The sequence below is a fragment of the Phasianus colchicus genome, chromosome 1 (genome assembly GCF_987193195.1).
Source record: "Phasianus colchicus chromosome 1, bPhaCol1.hap1.1, whole genome shotgun sequence".
Taxonomy (NCBI): Eukaryota; Metazoa; Chordata; class Aves; order Galliformes; family Phasianidae; genus Phasianus; species Phasianus colchicus.
The window spans coordinates 169,291,819-169,318,974 of NC_143436.1; the positions used below are offsets into that span (position 1 = coordinate 169,291,819).

At 41.9% G+C, this 27,156-nt stretch overlaps 1 protein-coding gene across 1 annotated transcript; it reads right to left on the reverse strand.

Annotated features, from left to right (window-relative positions):
- Nucleotides 1-4,915: 4,915 nt before the first annotated feature.
- RUBCNL (rubicon like autophagy enhancer) lies at nucleotides 4,916-26,293 on the reverse strand. The gene is made up of 15 exons (XM_031615641.2): nucleotides 25,723-26,293; nucleotides 23,161-23,269; nucleotides 20,364-21,035; nucleotides 15,568-15,653; nucleotides 12,799-13,006; nucleotides 12,030-12,134; nucleotides 11,263-11,305; nucleotides 10,751-10,883; nucleotides 10,349-10,491; nucleotides 9,656-9,720; nucleotides 8,293-8,531; nucleotides 7,447-7,508; nucleotides 6,021-6,174; nucleotides 5,805-5,895; nucleotides 4,916-5,371 (listed from the first exon to the last, which is right to left on the reverse strand). Exons 1-15 carry the CDS (start codon nucleotides 25,789-25,791, stop codon nucleotides 5,259-5,261), a joined length of 2,292 nt encoding a protein of 763 aa, XP_031471501.2. The 5' UTR covers nucleotides 25,792-26,293; the 3' UTR covers nucleotides 4,916-5,258.
- Nucleotides 26,294-27,156: the final 863 nt, after the last annotated feature.

The following is a 27,156-nucleotide window of genomic DNA, read 5'->3' on the forward strand; positions in this document are numbered from 1 at the left end:
CAAATTTCTCTTTACCAAAGGGAATGGAAAGGGCCTCTTCTCCCCTCTTCATCCTTCTTGAGAAAATCTGCCTCCATCCCTCTTGTGTCTCCAAAAGTCAGAGAGAATGATGTGCCTCAGCTCAGGATGCTGGCCTAGATCTTGGATGTGCTACTTTTCTCAAGCTACTCATCTCTTCAGATTTTCTTACTTCAGAGACTGCTCAATCTTTTGTGTGCTTCTAAGCAGCCATTGGACTTTGCTTCAGTCGTACACTCCCACACTTTTGTCTGATGCAGACCCATGTGGATTGCATTCCCAGTTCGGAAACAGTCTGGCCCTGTCAGCAGTGTGCTGAGCAGCTTATCCTGCCATTGCTATTACAACCAGATGTTACTTGGGTCTGAGTTAGATTAGGAAATTCTCTGCTACACAAGAAGCATAAACATATCCTCTGCTGACTTAGCACAAAAATACTGCTTGTGCTCTTTTGTCTCATCCATGAAATGTGTAGGAAGCCTGAAAACATACTCTGTGCCAATGAAACCATTCCAGCTTTGATCTAGTTTCACCTTCTGAGAAAATGGAAAAAGGGAACTTGATTTACAGTAACCATTGGACTGAGATGAGAGCACATGAAAACATCTTCCAGTTACCGGTGAGGCAAATAAATTCTCCTTTCCCACACCATGCTCCTTAATACACAACAGCAGCATTTCTCAGCTGCTTCATAGTTACTGGCTTGCTTTGAACTGACCACACTACCACCTTCCTTCTGCTTTATGTCTTTTTTTTCTTCTCCTTCTCCTCCTTACTTCTTACTTCTTTCTTCTTCTTTCTCCTTTCTTCCACTTCTTCTTTCTTCCTTTTTCTTCTTCTGGCTGACGCCACCGCAATGAATTTGCCTCCTTTTTCTTAGGTTGTGGAATAGCATTCTCACATATAGAAACCAGTCCCTCCACAAAGCGCATTCATATTATATTATCCCAATCAATCACCATACCTCAAGGAAATTCTGCTGGGTTGTAAAGAGGTAAAAAAATGGTTCAGTAAGTGAATAAAAGAGACTTAGGCAGAAAACTAGTGCTGAGCTGCTCAGATGAGGACAGCTCTGGATCTGAGGAGAAGACCTCTAGGCAATGGAAAGAACCTTACTGTAAAGAACCATGGGAATTTAGGCCTCTGTAAATTGCCTTTTTTGACTCAGTTCCACCTTAAACCTGATTTCATCACTTTTTTTTTTTTTTTTTTACTGGATCCAGGCTGTTGGTGTCTGATTCCTTGTGCATTTGCATAGGAAAGTGGATGCCCACCCCAGGTCCACAGAATGAGTACCACCACCACACAAATCCCTGCCATGGACACTCAGGTTGCTTTGGTGTCCAACTGTTGCTGCTTCCTTGTGTCAGATTTCTCTATATGGTGTTTTGCTCACACCATCAGAGCGTATCTGCCCACACCTACATAGGTACCCCATGGTGTTTTCATAGATATATTCACCATAAGATCAACAAACACTACTGTAGAGAAGCTGGCTCTTGATTACCAGAAAAAGCTGGATTATTTCTTCAACTACTTTCTGATTCTTCTGCATAAATGAGCTGGCTTTTCAGGTAGCTGATGCTTTGCTGTTTCTTCCCATACCTTCAGCATGCTCAGGGAATACATTCAGCCCTGCATTCCCCCAGCTGGTCAGTCCCAGTTGTTACTAGGCCAGCACTGGGTTTGGTTTGATTGCAAATAATAATAAAAGTGATACGTTAAGGGGAAATCTGCACTGTGGGAGGAAGAGAAAATGGTGAGATGCCAGTGCTTGTTGGATTCTGGTAATCCTCATCCATGGAGGTGTTTGAGGCCAGGTAGGATGGAGCCCTGGGCAACCTGATCTAACACCCAGTTTAGTGGTTGGCAACCCTGCCCATGGCAGGAGGTTGGAAACAGATTATCTTTGAGGCCCTTCCAACCAAGGCCATTCTATGGTTCTATGATTCTAGTAGTGTTTGTAACATGCAAATTAAGCAGTGGTTCTGGGCACTGCGACATGCATATCTGCACTGGCCAATGTGGCATAATTGTGGCCAAGCCAACAAATGCAGATTTTATTTCGAATAAAACACATAGATATTTTCTTCTCTTGAAGTGAATGGGTGTGGCAGGCATCCCTGGAATTATACAGCTATAAAGCCCCTTAATTAGTCAGTGTATTTGCTTATAGCAAGACCTATGTATGTGAGTCCATACTACACTAAGCAATTAATATTATTCTATTATTTACAGTAACAGATATATGATGTATCATGAAAGATCCTGGCTGCAAAGCATTGTACAAAGTCTTCGCAAAGCACTTCCACCTCTGGACTGCTTAGAATGAAACTAAATGAAAAATGCTCAATAATATTAAGCTTCTTAGGATATTACCAAACCTCACAACTTGTTTCGGAGAACACAGTTCATAGAATAATTGAGTTGGAAAGGACCTTTAAAGATTATCTGATCCAACTCCCCTGCAATGAACAGGGATACCTAAAGGTAGATCAGGTGCTCAGAGCCCTGTCCAGCCTGACCTTGAATGTCTCCAAGGATGGAGTATCCATCACCTCTCTGGACAACCTGTTCCAGTGTTTCACTACCCTTACCATAAAAGACTTCTTCCTTATTATCCAGTCTAAGTCTCACCTGTCCTAGTTTGAAACCATTTCCTCTCATCCTATCACAGCAGACCCTGCCAAAGATTCTGTCCCCTTCTTTCTTGTAATTGCCCCATTTAGCAACTGAAAGGCTACTCTTGGGTCTATCTGTAGCCTTCTCTTCTCCAGGCTGAACAGCCCCAACTCTCTCCATTGTTACCAGCCTGCCTGTATTGCTCACTAGCAAGGGTACTCCTTCTGGAGTAGCAAGGGGCTTTCCTTTTCTGCTTGATGTACCTGTAGAAGCCTTTCTTATTCTTTTTTGCACCCCTTACCAAGCCTAGTTTCAGTTGGACCTTAGCCTTTCTAACCCCATCCCTACACAGTCTAGCTAGTTATGCCCTAAATACACCCAGAGGGGACATAGCATAGAAGTCACTCCTTCCTGCCAAGCTGTCACCAAACACAAAAAAGATATTGAGAAATGTTTTCAGTTTTGATTTCATTGTTTTGTGCTATCACAGGATGGCAGCTGACAAGAAGAAACACACCTCAGTGGCACTAAGAGCACATCATAGGTACAGGCTTTAGTCACCCATACTTTTCTTCTCACTACAGAAACAAAACTGTGGTCTCAGCATATTCCTGTCTTGACCCTCTTCAGTCCACTCCCCCAAAATAGCAAATAGCCTGTAATTGCTTCCAACACGTGACCAACAGTCCTTTATGCTTTACTGTCACCAGCTGAATGTTTGTGCTAGTTTTACTTGACCTACAGCAGTAATGATTCTTTTGGGTCTTTCCTCTAACTACTCAAATTCATGAAGGATACTCTCTTGTAATTAACTATATTCAACTGATGAGGAAATGCTGAGTTCACGTTGTGATGCTTAGCTATGATTAGCCAGAATAAGCTGTACATGCTCTCTGGAGACCTAGACTCAACTGAGTTGATGTAAAATGTGAAACTCACCCTCTGGCTCCTCCCCACTATGCACATCTGTGTATCTCAAGCATTTGTGAAAAGCACAGCCAGAAACCAGATTAGCTCCTCAAAATATGTGAATAATGAAAAAGATGTATTAAGTTACCTCACAGGTTAACACACAGAAGGATTATTCAAGTGAGCTCCTTTGTAAGAAAATCCCCTACAGCAAGGCCTTTCATGTGATTCAGTTAGTTGTGCACCCAACTTTAATGTTATGCAAGAGTAAAATCTCATTTAATACAGTCAGCTATATAAGCAGGCTTCTTCTCATCACATCTTACTCTACGTCAATATCCCTTTGGTGAACTTGAGTAAGAGATGATAATCTTGCTTGAGCAGTAAGTAGTTAATCTGCTTTTGGCCACAGAAAAAATAGCTAAGTGAAACAGTTGGCAAGATCACTACTTCTGTATACTTTGAGTTTTAGCATGGAGGTGGACTTAAAAAGAGCCTGGTTACAGCCAGCTGTCCTTTTCCTTACAAAATTCTGGAGCCAGAAGGCAGGGAGAGGAAGAATAAAACACAAAATGAAAATGACAAATTCAAAATATTAAGAGCATCTTGGTGGAGACAGCACAGCTTTAAGTACATGCTTGCAGAATCTGAGGCTTTTCTGGGCAGGATTGTGGTGGAGACAGTGGGTATGGCCTATGGCAACTCAGGCTTACCCTGAAGAACTGCAGTCTGTGAGAAAGCCCCACTGCTGGAGCAGTTTGTGAAGGATTGTATCCCATGGGAGGGGAAAGTGTGAGGAGGAAGGAGCAGTGGTTTTCAGCTGTTATTTCATGACCAGCACCCCTATTCCCCTGTACTGCTTAGGATGAGAGGAAAAGACAGAAGAATTTGGAATGAAGAGTAATGTTAAGACTGGGAAAAATGAGGGTAAGGGGAGAAGTTGGTATTGTCATCTTTGTTTCTCACCCTCCTACTCAATTTTTAATTGGCAATACATAAAACTGATTTTATCCAAGTTCAGTCTGTTTTGACCATGACATTGTTAAAGGATCTACCTGACTTTAACTTGGCCCACGAGCTTTTCCATCTTACTTCCTCTTTCTGTTTTGTTGAGAAGAGGGAGTGACAGAGCAGTTGGGTGGGTGTCTGGCAGCCAGCAGCTGTAAACCCACCACAAGCTGCTGTAAGTCAGTTTAAAAGACAAAACTACAGTCCACAGTTCACATCAAGTGTTTGCCAGAAGGGAACTTCAGATCAGCTTCTACATAAAGCTTGCAAACAAACTTTTTATATTGTAAAATATTAAAAGAAAATGATTTCATATTTTACCACTTTTTCTATTTCCAAAATCTGACACAGGCAAGGATTTCCAAGACTTGTTTACTATCTATACATTATTTGCATAATTACAGAGAAGAATCATTTTTACATGGAAAAAAATACAATATTAAAAATCTTACATATAAGAACAAAACAGCAACAAAACGCTGCTTCCAGAATTAACATCCAGTCTTTCTGTCACCAGTTAAGATGAAACTCCTTTAGGGAGAGTTTTCAAGGATGATATTAAAGGCCTTTTTTTTTTTCCTTTCTTTTTTTCCCCTAAAGGAAACATGCATTAAAAATAGTAATGTCTAAAACAACATTATTCAATTCTTAGTCATGCACCTGAAGACTTGACTTTGAGCAATCACTAGGAGAATCCAGATTCACAGAAGCACCTGTGATGAAGTTTCTGAAAGTGTCCTCCGAGCTGCGATCCGCAGACACTTGGGGCAGCCTCCAGCCTTGAAACAGGCCTTGTGAAAACATGCTTTGCACTCTGTTTATAAACACAAGCAGTTTAACATTCAGGAAAAAAAAACCCACAAGAATCAGTAGCTACATTCCTTTAAGTTCACCCAAGTGTAAAAGTAAACAGAAGCAGCATAAAACCAGGGCAACAATAACCACTGTAACAGCTACGATGAACTGTTTTGTTAAGATTCCCAGGATTTACAATGAATGTTAGTGAAATGTGATATAGCAGGACAGTACTGATCCAACCTCCCCCTGCAGCTGTAATTATGATCAGGCAAGTCCCAGTTTTTACTCTCTGAATTTACTGGTGCAAGACAGCCACCACAGGCTGGTTCTCAAATATGCACACTATCCACAGTTTTCAAATACACACACAAGTTCTCAGTCTTTTCCTACAATAACAGTTGGACAGCTTTACACGAGGAAGGAGGAAAAGTGTTTGCTTTGGAACGTACCTGTGCACCTTTTGCATTTGGAAATCTGATGTGCGAAGAGCAGATCTGCACTCTGACAGAATTCACAGATAAATCCCTTTGCTTGACAGAGCTAAAGGAGTAGAAAGAAAGTTGGTTTACTTGTTAAGTTTAATCCAAGAAAAAAAAAAAATACTTGGGAATGTCAACAGGGCTATTCCTCACACCAAAGACCCAAGAGTACTAAATCTTTTTTACCTCACAGCCATCAACATGAGAGGTGGAGCTCTTCAGAATTTCTTTAAGAAGGGGCAGTAACTGTCCTCGCTTGATCTTCACCAGATCATCCAATGAGAAGAGATGCAGCTCCTCTGTCAGATGGCTGGGGACCCGTTCAAATTCTTTCAATACACTGCAAAGAAAACAAAAAAATCCACATCGAGTTATAAAAGATGTCTTTCAAGTATATTTTTTAAAATAAGCCTCTTTCACTTCTCCAGTCACTCAGGGATCACACAAAGCAAATTCCTGCTAAATACTACCTCCTCCCCTCCCAATCCTGGCTCACATTAACAAAAATTGAGGGTTTAGGATTTAGAATAAAATATCTACTTTAAGTGTGTGTTCCTCAGGCACATTGCAATACGCAGTTATTCCAGAAATCTTCAAATAATGTATAAAGGGATCTGTCCTCCTTCAGCACGTAAAACCCCATACCATATCTAGTGCAATAAACCTGGCTTATTTACTTTTTTTTTTTTGCTAATGCGGATTTTTATACAGCATAGATCACTATTAGGTGATCTACACTTGTGCTAGGAACATGAACACTGAAAATACAACTATTACTTTTAAAATGTCCCACATATGGCCAGTACAGAAGGTGCAGTGAAGATCTTAACGGTTATTTCCATAACCACAAACTTGTGCAGAAGAAAGACATTAAAATATCCATTTCATTTTGATGAACAACACATAACTGATGATTTTCTTAAAGAAAACCATGTTGAAGCGATAACAAAACTTACTTTTAAAGCTTATTTTGCTCATGGCTGTTTTTAAAGAAGTCAGCAATTCTGTGCTGATTTCATCATTCACGTGTCTAACCACTGTTTATGCCCTTAGTTTGGGAAGGCGTACACCAAATATCTTTAAGTTGCAGCAATAAGCAAGATGAGCTTTATGCCTTCTCTTATTCTAGCATTTCTCACATTAGGTTACTACTTTCATTTTAATGTTTGGATACAACGAACTGAACTGAGCATATGACAAATTTCTAGAAGGAATCTTTAAACACATAATGATCTTGTTTGTTTGCTTGTTGGTTTTTCAGTATGACAATCAATCTCAGAGAGGAAGATAGTATCTGGCCTTTTAGAAGCTAGTGACAAGCAAAGACATACAAAGCAGGAACAAAAATACATACCTAGCAAAAATCATTCAACTTGCACAACTAAATGTCTCAGGATTTCTGAGAAACAGAAAGCTACCACTTAAAAACTGCTCTCCACCCAACATTTGCAGTGCAACAGGGGAAAGGAAGTTCTGTTATCAGATTTTTCTCTGATTATCAGATTAGCTCATTGAAAATTGCACTCAAATGTCTCTAGAGAAGACGACTCTATGAGTACCATATGTATGTATGTTTTATAAGCTATTTTTCATGCACGATCATGTCCTGTACCTTTCACCAAACCTGCAGGTTTTCAAAAGCTTCTTTAAATGAAAAAGTTGTTCTTGTGCCTCCTAAGAGATGAAAAGAAGAAACAAAACAATTTGTAAATGAAAGAGTATTACTTATAAGTAAGAAAAAACAGTCAGGAACTCATCAGTATATCATTCGTAATTGGAAAGAAGGAATTTCACACTCAGCACAAAATTTAACAAGTGGATTTTCTAATGCATGAAGGGACAAGGAATGCTGAGACTACTTTTATTCACTGACAAGAGAAACAATTCTTGGTACTGCCAACTGCTCCACATCAGCTCACCAAGGTGCAAGATCCAAATCCATGTAATAACAAGTATCAGTCTCTTCAGACAAGAAGGTAGCTTGGAATTTCTGCAAAGCAACCCTCCTTGTAGGAAGTACAACCTTCAGATGAGTCAAGGGTGTTTTTCTAATGGCTCATAAAATTGAGGAGTCATTCAAAACTTCCAGAGCTGTCCAACAGCCAATTGCGAAGCAGAAGTAAATATTTACTGCAGAAGCCCAGCTATTCAGTGAACTGAAATCAATTAAGGAAATGCCTCCCAAAGATGGGGAGAAATGAAACTTCTGGCAAAGACTGGAGACTTCTCCCTGCTCCCTCGTTATCCGTGAGGAGAGAGGACAGGTCCCAGAAGTAAAGATGAGACAAGTGTTAGTGCAGAAAAGACAACTCAGCCTCCTTCCTTCCTTTTAACTGTGTCTCACAAGGACTTCAAAGGACAGCAAAGGACAGCAAAGGACAAACAGCTCTGAAGAGCTCTTCCCAAAAAAGTCTCAGATCCACAACTTCAAGAACAAAAGAAAATCCGTGCCACTTACCCTCACCCTGTCCATTTCCTTAGATTTTGTATAGAGGGCTTTGTTGATAGATGACACATTGAAAATCGGTTGCTGCCAGATGCTGTCCAGGAGGTGTTTGGAGAAGTTGCATACGTAATATTTCTTGAAGTCCCACTTCATGAGTATTCGAGCAGGAATTACAGACTGAGCATAACTGTGGCAACAGTCACAAAAGTATTTCCCCAGGTAGTCACAATAGCGGAGTCTCCTGATATATTCTGCAGGAAAATAGATAGCAATGACACTGTGAATATTTAGGGAACGTACCTTTTGTCTTATGCCTGTTCTGTCTAAATAGCTCATATCTAATGGAGTGAAGGGCAAGGAATTTCCTTGTATTTATTTATTCTCAAAGTGGAGGAGTTGTTATTGTGGTAAACACATTCATGTGGTTCGTGTTTTGCATTAGAAGAAAGGTTTTCCTCGTTTCAACATCTATCAAACAAAACTTATTGTATTAATTGCCATGAAGTCTTAGAGACTCCACTGTTAATTTACCCAACAAAACACAAACACCACCAAAAAACACATTCAAAACAAAACAAAAAAAGAGCAGCAAAATACTTCCACTGAACAGAAAGGCATACTGATCTTGGTGTTACATTTCTGTAATAGTTTTTTTCACTTAAAGCCTTTTTTTTTTCCCCTAGCTCTCTCAGCATATCATGCTTGCTCAAGTTCATGTGCCATCACAGATTCTTTGTACTTTACAGGCCATCACAAATGTTGCTCTTTGTCAACTGACCCAGACCCTTCCAAGTGGTCCTAAAAGCCATTTCAAAGATTTCTTACATAAGGTCTGGTTACCAGATCTGAAAATCACCATGCTGTCAAGCAGTTCTCACAAAGTACCACAAATACTTCTCAGATAAGTAGGATTTTGTGATGAAGATCAAAAGAAAAAGAAAAAAAATAAGAACATGCCCAAAAGAACAAAGCTACACGTCTCATCAGCTTGCTTTTAGAGACTTCTGGAAATGTGTAAGTTGAAAAGAGAGGAAGAATTATTGAAAGAAACTGTTGTAAAATGTAGAAATAGTATTTTCCAGCCTGAAGGCTTAGTTGTTTGTAGCTTTTCCTGTTTTGTTGTTGACTGTCACTAATTTTAACTGTGTCTCACAAGGACTTCAAGAACCAAGTACTGTATTTCGTCCACAATAAGAAATTCTGAGCAGTGGGAATGGGCCATCCGCCCCTTTTATTGTAGGCACAGTCAGCAGTGAGATTTTCCTTCCAGCTCAGACAGATTCTAGAACTGTGCTATATCTATGTTGATAAGTATTAGATCTTGATTATCACTTACAAATATATATTTTTTCTTTTATCTCTTGATAATACTTACTGCTTTCTATTGGGGTTCCACAACCAACACATGTAAAGTTTTGGGCAGCAACCACTGCATCTCTCCTGCATACAGAGATAAATGGTTACTCCTTCCACTATGAAACGCAGTCTTGTCATTTTCCCCAACCTGCAAGACAGTTTTCCTTTCCTTGGACAATTAATCTTTCCTTGAACACCTCCAGGGACAGTGACTTTACCACCTCCCTGGGCAGCCTGTGCCAAAGCCTCACTACTCTTTCTAAGAAGAAATGCTTCCTAATACCCAACCTGAATGCCCCCCAATACAACTTGAGGCCATCACCTCTTTTCCTACCGCTGTTACCTGGGAACAGAGGCTGAACCCTACCTCACCATAACCTCCTTTCCAGGGACTTGTAGGGAACAATTAGGTCCCCTTTATGCCTTCTCTTCTCCAGACTGAATCACCCCAATCCCTTAGCCTTTCCCCACCAAACTGTGCTCCATACCCTTCATGTAAAAGTGCACACACTGTATTAATCAAGGCATGCCAACAGAGGGGAAACATATGCCATCTGCTTTCCAAAGCTGTTGACAGACTGCAGAAAGCTACGCCATGCAATAGCTCTAATCTTAGCTTCTATTAAATCACCCAGGCTCCTTCCATTAATTTCAGCATGTTTTAGACAAGTCTCCATTGCTATACTGACAGTACTCACTTAATTAGACTTACTTGACTGAAGGGTGAATGCTAAATATAATCTGAGATCTTGGTGGGGACCAGCCAGAAGATCCTCTTAATTTGGACAGCAGCTTTATTTCTTCAGCCAGATTCAAACTGGACTCAAGCTCTCTTGGAATCTCTTCTTTCACAGACTATTGGGTAAAACAAACTCATAAAGATAAACAGCCATATGTTCATACCCAGACATATGTTAAATGATAGATGTCTTTTCCCTTTATACTTCAGGATTTTAAACTTCGGTTTTGACCTGCATGCAATCTTCACACTTAAATACCTTCACATCAGTCCCAAGAGAAGGGCTTTCCACTATCCATAACAGGGAGAGAACTGCAGTAAAATAATTACTTGGGGAACAGAATAAAGAGCCCGCTGTTCTCGGCTCAGACTCACTCTCTGTTTAGATGAGTTCAGGCACCCAGACAGTTGCACTGCAGATTCTGTTTGCAACCAGTGTTTTCTGAAAGCTCTGCACAATTCCTGAGCTGTTGCTTCAGCAGAATTGCTGCCTGGTTCAAACGACCATCTGAAAGTTAAGCAATAAAGACAGTGAAAAACGGCAGCATGACATCAGCAGCTCCACTGCCTCTTCTGCATCCCTGAAGAGCTGTCTCCCATCCCTTCATTCCTATTCCCTTGCTTTGATACACCCAGGCCCTCAAAGAGCCACAGACACCACCCTCCAGCAAGACTCCAGGACCTGATGAATGCTCTATGAAGCCAAGTACCACAAAAACATTGCTGTCAAGCAGCATTCCTTCCTCTTCCTTGGTGAGTACCAAACTTTCCACTCCCACACCTTTCCCCAATCCATCTTGAAGAGTCACCAGGCCCAGCAGAAAAGGTAATGCCACTGCACTGGGCTCAAATGGCCAGGGCTATTACATTGAAATACAACGCATTACCTTTTATTTGAGGTCACAGGCAGATTTTCAAGGTGTTCAAGTTCTGTGGTAAAGGAGAAAACATTATCAAATTATCCATGAAACAAAGCTTCTGTTACTCAGCACTGTTTTATATCTATCTTCTGTTTTAATACAGGTGTCAGTCTCAAATACATTCATCTTTATAACACCCTTGTTAGATGTGGGAAATAGCCTAAGGTTGTAAAAGCATGAGGAGCCTGATATTCTACAGAGCTATGACATAAATAAAAATAACAATAATCTGTTAACAGGAGAAAATAAGATAGAGGTTAAACATTGCCCAGGCTGCTTGTAAGGGTTCACATTTCTGTATATGTAAAAAACCAGAAGGTAAGCAAAGAAATATTGGGTTCTCTGAAGAAGAACAGAACACTGTCAACTAAAGGCATAGTGATAGTCTGCTCTAGTCCAAGATCATAGGTAGAGCTGCCTAAAACCTAATCATTTTCTAGTTAACCTGATAACATACTGTCCTAAATTCTCCCAAACAATGCTGCTACATCACATATCCTCACCCAAATTAATTTGCTTTAAGCAGAGCTGTAATCCTTCAGACCAACAAATGCACTTCATTTGTACAATTTGCACCACTCAGGGATTTCTGCATGTTTTCTACCAAGACTCACGCCTACACAGCTCTTTCCATTTTGCCATTCAATCTCTGCACTTACTAAGTCAATAAATTTTCTAAGTGATGCAACATACTCAGCTGAACAATAAAGCTGTTTCTGCAATTAAAGTCTTACCAATAATGACATATTCATCCTCTGAGTCACTGTGGCAAGGAAATCCAGTAGCCTCACGATGCAGAGGTAAATGTACTGAGGAGCTGCCCATCAGCAGGGCACAGCCTGCCCAGAACAAAGAAGGCATCAATAAAGCTATCCAGCATCTACAGAGTAGCTGCAATTACACACATCACTTCTCTTTGCTTCCCTAAACTAAACTAAAGTTTAGGGAAGCAAAGGCGCATAGCCTCTATTTGCAGAACAACTTTTAGATGCACAGAGTGGATTCTTGGGAGTTTGTCACATAGCATGTTTCCTGGTTTCTTAAGGAGAAGCTTCTAGAAACTAAAATAGAAGTTTGAAAGTAGCCTGTCCAAGTGCACACCATTCATTTTCCCTAGAAGCTGTCATTTAGACTTAAGTTACACTTCTAAGACTTGTATTACTCAAGAGATTTAAATCTACTTAAAAATGCATGCGCTGACACGAGCATTACAGTGCCAGGAACACTTATTAACTTGCCTCAAACTAAACGTACATGAATACTCGGGGCAATTTCAGTCAAATCAATTGCATGGCCTGATCTGCAAACTGCAGAATTCAGCACAGAAGGAAAGAGCTATTGCTTCAAATCCTGCAAATGAGGATTTAAGTATTGAGTGACTCAAAAAAGCTGACAAGGGGATGTGGTTGCAAGCAATGCCCAAGTTCATTTGGTATTTTCTTGCACAAGAATACAACAGCAATGGCTGTCAGAAAAGGTTGCATTACAGATGAAGTAACTTGCCTTCATAACCGCTGTCTGCAGACGCAACAGAAGAATCAGACTTTTTTTCTCCAGGATAAGATGATAACTCTGAATCAGTGTGATAGCTGCCATCTGACCCGCTTGTTTCATCCATACCCCAAGACTCTGCTTGCTGGCTTAGGATATTACATTTCATCTTTTCCAGGGATGCTATAATCATATCCGCAACAAGGAAGTGGGCGTTCTCCTGGACACAAGATAAGAACACTCATTAGTATGCTGTATATTCAATATTCACTTAAGGGGACATTAAATGTGTCATTTTCCACATGCTTTTCCTATTCAAGAAATGAAAGCGTACAGCTATTTCACCTTTCATTCACACACTCAAAAACACCACCCCCCCGGGGCAATTTGGAAACAATACTCAAAAGGCAAATGCCCAGATAATTGTCTCAGCCTTGATTAAAATACACAATTTACTTTTATCTTGCCCATCTTTAGATAAAAAGAAACTTGATTACATGCCTAACTGATAAATACGTATGCATTTTTGGGCTTCTAGTTACATCACATTTTTTCATATACAAACGTTAATCCATGCAATGTATTTAACAGGATTTAATTTCAAGTCATGGTACCACTGCCAGTTGAGTACAAGCAGTTTTGCATGCATGCTAACATGGATGAGGTCAGAAGGGATTGCCTATAAAACAGACTGCAGGTTCCCAGATCTGAAGAGTGGTACGGAAACTCAGCACACCCTCCCTCTCTCCCCTCTACTGTGTATACTTGCACTGTTCAAAATCAAACCTCTCAGTTCCTATGGTAATACCTAAAGGGAGAGATTCTGAGTGCAGAATAATTCAAGTTTTCTTGGAGTGACTTAAGATCAGGAAACTGTACCACTTGAGTCAGTATTCATGACAAATCCTACAAGCATGAAGGCACTGGCGCTTAAAAATCTTACAGAGCACAGCAGACCTCTCCATTGCATTCTTACTGTCCAGAGCCAAATCCTTTCTTATTGTCCACATTCATCTCAGAAGTCTCTGTAGGTGTTTAAAGAAACTTCTCTCTTTCACCTAGTGCTGATTAATATCGCTCGCTTAGTTCTCCAGAGTCAACTTCCAGTGAATCTCAGGACATGCCATTAACAAAGGAAATGGCAACGAATGCACTTTTTCCTTTTAGGAGGAAAAGAGGCTGTTTTGATGATCCAAAAGCCGCTGCTCACATTGGTTAACCCCAGGCTACTGGAAGAGCACAGCATACCAGCACGTCCTGCTGACAGAAGCAGTTGGGAGTTTATCTGAGAGCAATTGTGAAGCAATACAGACTCTGGTGCTCCTACACACAGCAGGACTATCAGCTTTCAGCTCTGCCTGCTGCTAGGGTCTGTCACCTTGGGAAGGAGCTCAGCTGTGACACCTTCTCATTTCTTTTCCTTCCCACTCACATCACAGTGGGATGTTTTCCTACATCATCTGGCCCACACCCCTCCTGGCACAGAACTACAACACTCAGACTTGCTGACACTCTGTGTCTCCTAGTGGGTTTTTAAATCTGCTCCCTAGTCTCCTGGTGACAGAGCAAATTATTTTGGTGTTGGTATCCAAACTGCAGGTGGAGAAATATTCTACCTTCTTTCTGAAGCACCTTTTGCAAAAAGCAACGTGTAAAGCCAGGTCACAAACCTATTTTTCATTTGTTTGGTTTATTTTTCCTTTTACCTTCTCTCCTTTAAATGTACCTTAGGGACACTGAGAGCTTCAAATCAAATGCAGAAGTTACCACTCCAGTAAAACCCATGCTGCACACAAAGATTATTTCTTGGGCTCAGGATATGGGATTAAACACACTTCTATTGTCCAGGAAAATCAACTTTTCTAGGCTACAACTAGAATTACACTACAGTTAATTATACACATTAACCTCTCTTTTCCAATGTTTCCTATTTCCAATTTTTGGAAAAGATCAGGAACTTATTTACCACACATAGTTAAGTGCTACAGCACTATCTTATCATCTTTATATTTGTTTATATGTTCAAATGGGCTGCCAAGCTTAAACTACTGCAGATGTTGCAGTTACAGTGTACATTACTCATTTTATTATTCTTTTAGAGTAATCACTCATGCTCTTCATAAGGAAAGACAGAGAAAACAGGCTCTTCCCATCTCCTGACAGTAAAACCACAGGTAAATCCCACCCATACACATGTGGCTCCAAAAAATTCACTGTGACATGCTCTAGTATATTACTCTAAAGTACAGAAGAGTACATCAGAAGAGTAAATCAGCTTTGACCTTGTGGAATTTCATTGGGCAGATATGTTGGTGCTAGGTGGATGATTGGACTGGATGATCTTAAAGGTCTTCACCAACCTCGGTGACCCTATGATTCTATATTTCCTAGCCCTCACTAAGCAGGTAGGTCAGTGGAGATGACCTCCAAAGGCCACTTCAAACCTCAATCCTGTGATTCTGTGAAAATGATGGAACAAAAAGTTCTAAAACACGTCTATTAACTTAAAATAATGGAAAAAAATTAATTATGATAAAGAGGAAAACCAAATGAAGGGCATTTTAGTTCTGTTGAGTTAGTTCCCTCACAAAGGGAAGAAGAGGAAAATACAAAATTTGTAAAGATAAGGAAAAAAAGAACTTTCTGGTAACTAAAGTCAGCCAGACAGTACAGAGATGACAGTAACTGACAGCAGTTACTGAGAAATGCCTCATATCATCTGGTTTCATCCCTATAAAAATGGAAAATATCATTATTACAATATATTTTTGCTGTTCTCACCTTCTCCACGTCTTCTGGAAGCACAAAAATGTCCTGCAATGTACGATTGAAGGGTACAGCACTTAAGTTCAAAAGGGAAGCAGAACCTGCGGGTATAACAAGAATTTTATTAGTAATAATAAGTCACCAATATCTGATGAACTTTTGTCCAGACTTACAGGACTCATTCAATCACTGCTGGTCTTGTGCAACTACAGCAGTTTGGAAGAAATTCTGTCTTTATGTTACCATATCCTTCCCTGAAGGATATGCTCCCTTGAGTACTTGAAGGGAGCATATAAACAGGAGAAGGAATGGCTGTTTACAAGGGTGGACAGTGATAGGACAAGGGGGAATGGTTTTAAAATGAGACAGGGGAGGTTTAGGTTAGATATTAGGAGGAAGTTTTTCACACAGAGGGTGGTGAAGCACTGGAACAGGTTGCCCGAGGAGGTTGTGGATGCCCCATCCCTGGAGGCATTCAAGGCCAGGCTGGATGTGGCTCTGGGCAGCCTGGTCTGCTGGTTGGTGACCCTGCACATAGCAGGGGGGTTGAAACTAGATGATCATTGTGGTCCTTTTCAACCCAGGCCATTCTATGATTCTATGAAAAAAACCTCATCTCTTACCATTAAGAACTTTCCACAATTCCCTAGAAGTAAGCATATGTTTTTCTGCAGACTTACAACGTAACAAGGACTGCTTTATGTATAAAGGAATGTAGTCACAATCTTTCCCAAAACAGTGAGGGTGTCAAGTCATACCTTAATGTTTTATATTCAAATCACTCACAGATGGCATAAGAAACTTGCTAAAATGGTGATGAACATTACACTTATTTCCTAAAGCTGTATGCACTTAGGAGGTACAAAAGGAAATAATGGAGGGGCTGACAATCTGATTCTTCAGAAGAATTTTAAACACTGAAGCAAACTCAACACCTAATTAGGTTATTGCCACACCTATTTCATGATTCATCTTTCTGGAAAATAAGTATCTGGGGGCTAAAGACCCTACAGTTTGATAAAATCCTTGTTAAAATGTTCCTATCAGTTACTCTAAGAAATATTCTCCTAATTAAAAACAAGCAGAAATAAGGAAACAGAAAAACTATTATTTACCTTTACCTACAATTTATATATAATTGTGAAATCTAATGAAGTTTTCTCTTTTGCTTACTTTATTCAGCCCTCTTCCACCTTTTAAGAGTGTAAAGCAGGAAAACGATTCTGGTTTCATAATTTAAAATACAACTTACTTCTGTTTTGCAAAAAAATGCAGTTCTGTACTGCATGACAACTGGTGCCACACAGACATAGGGGGAAAAAAAGGGAACGTACGGGTCTCTCTGAAACCATGGAAGAGTTACAGCATGTCACATGTTACTAAAGCTGCCCAGGAATGTAAGCAAGGGTAAAATTAAGAGTTAAAAGATATTTTTTTTTCCTGTTTCAGAGAAATGAAAAAATTCTGGGAATGAATTTTCAACAAGATTTAAAGAAAGCAGACAAAAAAGGCTCCAGGGACAGACAAAAATCTAAAAGAATGGGGAATCTCAACAGGAGGCATAATGAGATTTATGTTTTGCTCAGTAGAAATTACTCTGCTTCCCTCATTTTTCTAGAGAGGAGGATGCCACGTCCATGCTGAGGCAACGTAGTTGGGATGATAAGTGTAAAAGCAGGCAGAAAACTAGATAAAGACCCATACCAAGGAATGCATATTTTGTAAAAGCACTTAAAACACAGAATACATCACTACAGATGGGTTTTCACAGAATCAAAGAATGGCCTGGGTGGAAAAGGACCACGATGATCATCTAGTTTCAACCCCCCTGCTATGTGCAGGGTCGCCAACCATCAAACCAGGCTGCCCAGAGCCACATCCAACACAGAATCAAGTTGTACTATGACACTTAGCTGAACAATTACTACTGTGAAACATTTTATTCTCTTTCCAAGAAGCTGTGTGCCAAATGGAGGATATCATAGAGAACTGCAGCAGACCTCTGGACTCATGAAACAACCAAATCTGCAGCACAGGAATTGTGCAAGGCAAAGCTCCTTCCCAGACAAAGGCATGGGGAAGAGAGCTTCGTGCCAGCTCTGTATTCCAGCAGCATGGGCAGTCTACAGGGAAGGAGTCCAGTGCATCCAGCTTCAGGATTCACTCTGGATCTGACTCAAAGTAATGTGGTTGCCTTCTGTCCCTGAGCACCATCCAATTCTTGGAGGCTGCTAAGGCTGTGGAAGGAGTACTTACAGCCACAGAAGGAAATAACCTTGGCATACCCAATGGTTAAATGCAGGAACAAGTCTCCTGAAGTGCCTGTGACACAGCAGCCTCAACAAATCTGTCACACACTCTCCATTAGCACCATGAAGCCTTTCCAGAAGGTCACATGGGGCCATTGGATAACAGCCCTTAAAAGTGTGAAAATAGGACAAGTCTTAGCAGGAGTCTCACAGGATCAGCAGAAGGAGCTGCCTTGTTAAATCCCACTGAAAAAAGAAATATTTATTCCGATTTAAATCATCTTCCTGAGTATCCCCCACCTGTTCTCCAATAAGAAACAAAAGTGAGAATCTACCACCTTCAAAACAACAATCAAAAAGAAGGGCCAACAGCAGGTGCCTTTTGTGAAATTCCTGCCCTCAAATTAAGCATTTCTTCTTTTTCAGTTTGCCATTCTTTTCCTGTCCTCATTGTCCTGAGTATCATAGGGGAAAAAAAAAATAAAGCCACATCACACTTCACAGTCTCTACACCTCCATTCTGGAACACCCAGAAATGATTTAAACAGCCAGAAGCAATAATGAAAGATGAAATCTGTACTGAACAGAAGCCTAGGACTGATGCAGAGCCTACCTTATTGCACAGTGTCTCACCGCACTGTGGATTATATGTTAGTAAAACTAATGTCACACTTCAGCCACCTGTTTTCTATATTCCCTCTGCAGAAAAGCAGGAGCATGACTGACCCAACAGAAACCTGTGACATGTCACACCTGTGCCAAAAACCTGAGTCACACGCAACTTACTCTCATACACGTGCCCTGTGGTCCCTGATGACATTTGGAGCCTTGGCTGTTTCCCAGACTGAGCTCCTAAAACCAGCATGACTGGCTGAACCCAGCTCCCAACACGGGGTGTGGTTTCCTTCTCCCTGCTTCTACCTGGCATGCTTCAAACACTTTGTGCCTGGGTCAGCAAACAAAATACCCAATGGAAGCAAACAACCAGCATCTCCACCATCCTAACTGTTGACAACAGCCCGTCTCAGATGACAAAGCTCTGACTATTAAAGGCTCCCATTCCTGGGGAGCGGAATTTGAGGTGTCACTGCCAGCTCAAGTCCTGAGAGGTGCCTTCAAACATGCTGGGATTCAGCGTCTAGTAAGGTTGAGTTCCATGCCACTGCAGGAACAGAAAGAGGCCCAACACAATTCATTAGCAGCTATCAGTCTGCAGAACAGACATCCATATGGTCTGAAACTGGTAAGGAGTAGAGAGAATCTAATCTGGGTCTGAAGAGGTTTTGGGACAGCTGATGCAATTGAGAAAGGGAAGAGGAGTGAAAATAGTCCAGCTTCTGTACAAGTCCCTTAATCAAACCAAGAATGGATATTCATAGAATCATAGAACAGCCTGGGTTAAAAAGGACGACAATGATCATTAAGTTTCAACCCCCCTGCTGTGTGCAGGGTGACCAACCACTAGACATGAATTCCTTCCCTTCAAAAAAATAAGTAAAATCAGAGTGGAAGGACTGCCTGTCTTCTAGTTCATGTCAAACACAGGGAGATGTACCACAGAGGCTGTCCACACTAAGATCTATACTATCTGCTTTCAGAAAAACAGCAGCTGTAAAGAAATGATGAAGCAATTGGAAGTCTCATTCATGGGATGTTCCATATTGATGTATATTCATCACACAGATGAGTGATACTGGAGACTGCATACCAAAGCAGCATTTCTGTGTCAACAGGCAGCACTGCAAGCCAGAATGCCTCTTGTTTCACTGCCTCCTTCATTTTGAAGCTTCCTCTTTCTTTCCTTCCCCCTGTTTTGAATGACAATATTAGCATTCACCGTAAGCAAGGCCGATTTCAGTTTCATTTACAGAATCACAGAATGGACAGGGTTGGAAGGGACCTCAAGGATCATCAGCCTCCAACCTCCCTGCCACATGCAGGGCCACCAGCCTTCACATTTAGACCAGGTTGCCCAGGGTACCGTCCAGTCTGGCCTCAAACACTTCCAGGGATGGGGCATCCACAACCTCTCTGGGCAGCCTGTTCCAGCACCTCACCACTCTCTCTGTAAAGAACTTCCCCCTGACATCCAACCTAAATCTTCCCTCCCTCAACTTAAAACCATTTCCTTTTGTCCTGCTTTTATCTACTCTTTCAAAGAGTTGATTCCCCTCCTGTTTGTAGGCTCCCTTTAGGTACTGAAAGGCTGCAATGAGGTCACCCCGCAGCCTTCTTTCCTCCAGGTTGAACAAGCCCAGCTCCTTCAGCCTGTCTTTGAAGGGAGGTGCTCCAGTCCTCTGATTATCTTCGTGGCTCTCCTCTGGACCCTCTCCAAGGCTCCCTGTTTTCTTGTACTGGAGGCTCCAGACCTGGATGCAGTACTCCAGATGGGGCCTCACAAGAGCAGAATAGAGAGGGACAATCACCTTCCTGCCCCTGCTGGCCACACCTCTTCTGATGGAGCCCAGGATACCATTTGCTTTCCGAGCTACATACATTTACATCGTCTTTCCATTTCTAGCACAGAGATCTCAAAACATGACCTATGAAATGTAAAGTTACCTGTTTGATTGAATGGCTCCAACCGGGAAGACGTACTGGGAGAACTGCTGTCAGCATTGCTGACTTTTGCAGGCTCTGAAGCAGCAGGGTATTCAAATAGATCTGTTGGCTTACTAACAGTTGAATCTGGAGGAAGCCTTGTTAAAGCCAAGTCTTGTTCAGGGAAAATATTCTGGCATTCTTTTTCAGGATGCACAACAGCTGAAGTGACAGTGCCTCCCGTTAACGTCACTTGTGTAAAGCAGTCTCGCTTCAGAGGGGATACGTCTGAAAGAGTGAAACCATTCAGGGAGGAAGTAGCAGGATCCTTATCAGAATAACATGGATGAAAGAAAGTATCCAAGGCAGGTCCAGAGGAATCACAGTTTGTATTGTCCCAGCAGGCTCGGTGCCGTGTAAACCTAACGTCTGTTTGCGTGCAGGCAGTGCTCTGATGTGCAGAATCACTGTCAGTGTCGTCATCGTTCTCCCCGTCGCTGCTTTCCTCCCATCGCTCTAAGTCACTGTCAGGGTGCTCAGCTCCCTGCATGCTGGTGTGCTCTGACAGCAGGGAGGGCTTTAGACCAGATGCACTTAGAACAGACACCAAAATGTCTTTGATAGCTTCAGCGCTATCTGGGTATGATGCCAAACTTCCAGCATGTCCAATTACAGCTGGCCTGGAGTATTCATCTGTTCAAAGAAGAAAAGAAGAGAAAGATAGTTAGGGGATGATAATAAAAAGAAGTTAATTTACAACATGAATAAAACGCACGTTATTTTCAGCATGAGTGAGAAGAAAGGGAAGAACTGAATACACACACTATTGCATCCTGCTTCAAGAAGGATTTTGCTTTATGCAATCAGGAAGCAATTCTATCATTGATAAGGCCAAGTCATAAACCAACAGTAAAGAATGTTTCTTCTAGCCAAACATCAGTTAAGACTTTAATGGTGGCCAATTATCAGCATGCTCAGAAACATCCTAGCCCTGCAAGCCTCGATGAGGTACAGATAGGTAACTTACAGCCCTGCTACAGACTGTTTTCATGATTTGGTTCTATTGCCAGTAAACAGAAAGTCACATTACAGCAAGACACGTGCAGGATCAGTACAATGACTAGAAAAAGACATGCACAGCTAGTAATAAAAGGTCACGTGCTTGCATGTTTCAGTTTAGTCAGACACTCTTCCATCAAAAAGGTTAATGTAAACCTTCAGTCCATTATGCAGAAGTGGCAACATTTACAGGAAATCAGTTCTGTCACAGTGAGCTCATTAGAATGCCTCTGTGTGCCATAGCCCTAAGTGATCTACTGCAAAACTGGAGATCAACACAAAATTGGAAAGCTGTGTTGAGTGGCAACAGAAGTGCGATGTAGGAGGGTGCGCTGCTATCGGTAGATATTCAAGAATAAACTGAACCTGAATCCTACGCCTTCCACAAAAAGCTCCATAGGAACTGCCATCATCTCAGAATGGAGAGATTAGACACAAAGTCTATGTTCTTCAGAAGAAACCAGCAACCTCACCATGACAAAGCTAACAACTGTCTCCTTCCGGGAAGATAAGGCTGTTGTAAAATTCTAAGAATAGGTACAATCAAAGGGATTCATTTCCAGGGCAAAGAGTTGTTAGTTAGGACCACAAGGAATGTTAAATCCCACTAGTGAAAAAAGCAGTAAAGCTTGCAGACTGCAGACTTTGCCCAGACGTTGTTCTCCTTGGGCATATCTCAATGGGAAACAACAAACCTCCCCATGAATAACCTCCCCTGGAAACAAGCGTGCGCTCAAACTTAGATAAGAAAGTTTAGTAATGAAGGGATCTAAAACAAAACATGCAGTCTGGAAAAGCAAGTCCATAAACAGCAACCCCTCCTCGAGAAAGAAACTGAAAAAATTAACTGTTATGAACATCATGTTCAAGCTGTGCTATGAGAGCTCCTGCAAAGTTGTCCTTGTGAAGCCACACTTTAACATTGGTTGAGATCAGCTACTAGGAACAAAGCTCCTGTAAAAACAGCAGCAAAACAGCATTTTTTATTGACTGCATTTACAAAGTAGACTGTGCTAGAAGCACCTTGACAACACAGCCAGCCATGGTATGGTTTAAGTGCAGGAATTAGAAAATGAAATCTAGCTGATTTTCAAGCAAGTATATTTTGATCTTTTAAGGAAAAAGAGTATAATTTTGATAACTATCAGGGGTTTCAATTGTACAGGAATACTGTAACCTGAACTGAAAACTTATTTTCTGTGGAAGACACAACCCTTAGTCTATCTACACTGTCTCCAATTCTGCTCTGCTCTCCTACTGCAAAAGCCATCCTGACAGCCTTCCTATTCACTCCCCAGCATCACAGAGCAGAAATCATATTACTGTGCTGACTTTATCTGTTAAATACATGTTCTTAGGTGATTCAAGAAAAAGCAGATTTTTAAAATGTAACACAAGTTTCTGCACTGTCAAGCCTGGAAGAAGAAAAAAAAAAAAAAACAACAGGCAAAAAACCACCAGCACCACATCTTAAGTTACTTCCAGAAATAGCTTGGTTCCAATTAAAAAAAAAAATCTCAATTTCCATTTTGCAAGTGATAGTCATGTGAGTAATTATGGTAATACAAAAACCTAAGAAATGATTCCTTCCAAACTGTACAATGCACTGTGATGTTGTCCCATGTTAAAAGCCAATTAGCAGTGTTCTTTCTCCAACAAAACTGTAGTTGGTTAGCTCACACCAAAGTCAACAGCTTTTACCAGCACTACAAATACCAGCAAAGTTGCCTAGGAGGCATCTTGGAATGAATTAGCATACCTGAGAGAACTGAGATTTGAGGTGTTGGAGCAAGACAGTTAATCCTCACTGAGAGATTTGAAGAAAACGCCGACTCTGTAAAATCCACCTTTAGGCTTTCATCACTTAACTAGGACAAGAACACACAGAAAATTTGGTTACAGGACAGCAGTAATCCAGTAGTGATACCTCAACCTCACCATCAGGGGACAAAGAACTGCACGAAGGCCACTGCTTGTCTGGCAGTTTACCAAGTGCATAAAGACCACTGGCATCTTAATTCTGTGTTTTGCACATTAGTTCACAAGGCAGGTGATTTTCAGTGCCCAAGCCTGACGGCCAGGTTGGATGGGGCCCTGAGCAGCCTGATCTAGTATTAAATGTGGAGTTTGGTGGCCCTGCTCGTGGCGGGGGGGTGGCTGGAGATTCGTGATCCTTGAGGTCTTTTCCAACCTGGGCCATTCTGGGATTCTGTGAAGCCTAGAGTTCTAAATAATTACAAAATAACAAGATAGAAAAATAAGACCAAGTCTCTAGAGAGAGACACTTTTTTCTTCTCTCACCTGTTTTATTTCTATTTTTTTCTTGGAAGAGATTACCACTACCTGGAATTGAAGGAGCTGCAGTGAATAGCTGGAAGGAAAGGCCTGTATACGAAGGCCTGACCTCCAGGCTGCCTGATCACCCAGCAGTATCAACTGACATCAAATGTGGTCACAGGCCCATGGCAGCCTAATTTGTTATAACGCTACTATACGGAGTTGACGTCAGCAACGTGGTTGCACATAGCAAATGACACAACAGGATAATACTTGACCCAGCACACCGCCGGCCGGTTTAAGCTGGCAAAAAATTTTGAACACATTCAAACAGATTGAGCAGATTTATAGCAGATAAGCACTTTGCTTTGTGTGGTCATGACATTTCCAATTTCCATCTCAATCCTCAGATTTAATCATACCGACAAACCAGCATGAGCTGAATCACAGCAAGCAGGTTAGCACAGGTACTGAGGGAAGTAAGATACACTAAAATACTTCCATAAGAAAGCAAGGTACACCTGGACCATCAAAGCAACAGGTCTCCTGCTTAAAACTGCAAATTCCTTGTAAGGGTCATGCATTAACTTCTCATTCCTTCATAGAATGACTAAGGTTGGAAGGGACCTTAAAGCCCATCCAGTTCCAATCCCCTACTGTGGACAGGGCAGCCAACCACTAGATCAAGCTGCCCAAGGTCCCATTCTGATCCAATCTGACCCTGGTTCTGAAGGGCATACTGTATCACAATTAGATGTCTCCACGCAGAAGCATCTAAAGGACCATATATGGGATCACTGCGATCCCATACAAAGAGAAAGGAACAAGAAGGGTAGCTGCCTTCTGCCAGCCCACGTTTCCCATTTCGTGGACCTGTGGGAGTGTGAGGTGATCTAGATGTCAGATTTAGCCCAGATACCCTCAGACTCATGGAAAGCAGAAGTTCCCAAACTACAAACCACAAAGCATTTCCCTTTCAACAGAAGAATAACGCTTCAGAGCAAGCATGCTGAATTGCAAATATTCAGTGTCAGCACTTAGAAAAATATTCTGTTTGGTATCTGATTGGGCCTTTATTTTTCCTCTCTAAAAGAGAGGAAACATTGTGCAACCAGACTTTATAAATATATTACTGATAACACTTGATAAAATAGTTCTTCCAATATTGCCTTCCAATATTTAAAGGGAGTTTATCAACGTGAGAGAAATCAACTTTTTACACGGGTAGAAAGCGACAGGACAAGGGGAATGATTTTAAGCTAAAGGAAGGGAAATTTAGATTAGATGTCAGGGGGAAGTACTGAGAGAACGGGGAGGTGCTGGAACAGCCTGTCCAGAGATGCTGTGGATGCCCCATCCCTGGAGGTGCTTAAGGCCAGGCTGGATGGGGCCCTGGGCAGCCTGGTTTAGTACTCAGTCTAGCAGCTGGCAGCTCCACCTGTGACAGGGAGGTTAGAACTTGATGATCCTTGAGGTCCTTTCCAACCCAAGCCGTTGTATAGTTCTTACGGGAACTCAAATAAAATAGAATTTTTAAAAAACAAATCACACTTTTTCACCTGGTCAGATTGTAAAGCCAGCAGCTAACTGGTTCTGTGACACCGGGCTGAACACACGGGTATTACAGGCAGGCGTGAACTGCCGAGTTTCAAGCTTTTATCTTTAAAAAACAAAACGAAGCCCCCCCCCATCTCGCAGCTCACACCACAAGCAACCAGCGTTCTGACAATACTGATAAAAGATTGCCACTTCCTCCCAAGATGCTGCGACTTCAGCTATGCCACAGAAAAAGCTCTTTCAGGTTTGAACTACCAAACAGCAACGAGTAATTAAGGAACACTCAGAAGAAAATAAGCCAACAGAGCTGCACGTAGTAAACCACATTCTCCACAACATAAAGCAGTCGAGCCTTTCCTCCTCATATACCGAGAAGGCGTTAAAATTCAGCTCTGCTTTTAAAACCTCGGTATTTAGCCCAGCAGAAAGCCACGCTGGGGATGAAACCCCATGTGAAGCGCTCCGTCTCGCAGCCTCTCCTCCTCACCTTATCGGAGCCGCGCTGCCTGAAGGCTCCCAGCCACTGCATGGACAGACACGACGGGGACACGTTCATCGTTGTTGTCGTCGTACCTGGAAGCAACGGGGAGCTGAGACCCCACGAATCCCCCTCCAGGCCTCGCTCCCCACCTGCCGCTGCCGCCGCAGCTCCGGGCAGCTCAGCCCGCCGGGGCAGCCCGCACTGCCGCCTCCCGGCCTTCGGAAGGCGGGAGGGACGAGGGAGAGGGGGGCGGTGCTGCAAGGCGGAACGCCCGCCTCCCTGCCCGGCGGGGTGCTGAGGATGAAGGGAAATAAACCTGTGGAAAAATAGGAGAAGATAAAACAAATCTTGTTGTCTTCGGGTTTTTTGGTTGTTTTTTTTTTGAGTCGTTACCGAGGTTGACCGAAATAAAAGAGAAAATGAAGCGAAATAAAATAAATCCCTGTCAGTGAGATCGCGGTGAATGAAAGGAAGGGGTCTGTCGGTCTGAGCTCTTTCTCCCGCAGACAGGGCAGCCGGCAGCACCGACGCAGCTCCCTGCGGTCTGAATGCCGCTCCTGCTGCACAATTTGAGGGTAAAAAAAAAAAAAAAAAAAAACAAACCCAAAACATTGCCCTGCCTGTGAAGAGATGTCAATGGGGTGTGAATGAGGAGTGCTGGCTGAGGAGGGATGAGGGACACAGGCAGCAGGACCCCCTCCCCACTCTGAGATCCCCCCTCACACCTCTGGGGGGGAGAGTTTATTGCACCTGATAGTTGCTGAGAAAGATAGTTATCCTTTTGTGTTGTAAAAGGGTCGAGGCATCTGCCAGGAGCTGAGCCTTAGGAGGCTCAGAGCTAGCAAACTGTAGTTGCTGGTCACCAGTTTAGGCTAAAAACAAAGCTGAGCTCTCTTTGGGGATCTCAGAAATTGCTGATTGCCCATAAAATAATAATAATAATACATGAAAACCATGCACAGGAGCTTCGGAAATTGCAAAGCATGAGGAAGTAGAAAGGACACTGAGTCCACATTATGCCATACAGGAATAACTAGAAGCACCAAGCAAAAATGCAAAACAGCTGCAGCTGAAAATGTGAGCTTCCAGAAGCACTGGAGTCACTGCAGGCCTTTTTATATTGTAGTGGCATGATTTGGGCACAGATTTTGACTTGGCCAGCAAATAGTGCAGTGGATTCAGATTGTGTCAACATAGGTTTCACTGCTGGCCAGGCTGCACAGCTGTTGTCTGAACTTGGTCTTTGTGTTACCCAGTGCTGCGTATTTCAAATTCCCAGCTATAAAATGGTAATTTCATAGCATTATGTATAAAAATAAACGCTGCTTTTCAGTCCACTCCCAGGCAGGGAAGAGCAGTAAGTAAGGAAAAAGCTACATAAGTACTCCTAGTTCTGCTAGATTTCTTATTGAAGCCTGGCAAAAATCAGCAGGAAAAGGG

What these genes read in the sequence shown, in the direction of transcription:
- RUBCNL (XM_031615641.2), bottom strand. Translation starts at nt 25,791, where the DNA reads ATGAACGTGTCCCCGTCGTGTCTGTCCATGCAGTGGCTGGGAGCCTTC. An exon ending in TTCCAGAAGACGTGGAGAAG is followed by an intron (nt 13,007 to 15,567) that starts GTGAGAACAGCA and finishes TCTTGTGTCCAG; the next exon opens with GAGAACGCCCACTTCCTTGT. An exon ending in CTCATGTTGATGGCTGTGAG is followed by an intron (nt 5,896 to 6,020) that starts GTAAAAAAGATT and finishes CTACTCCTTTAG; the next exon opens with CTCTGTCAAGCAAAGGGATT.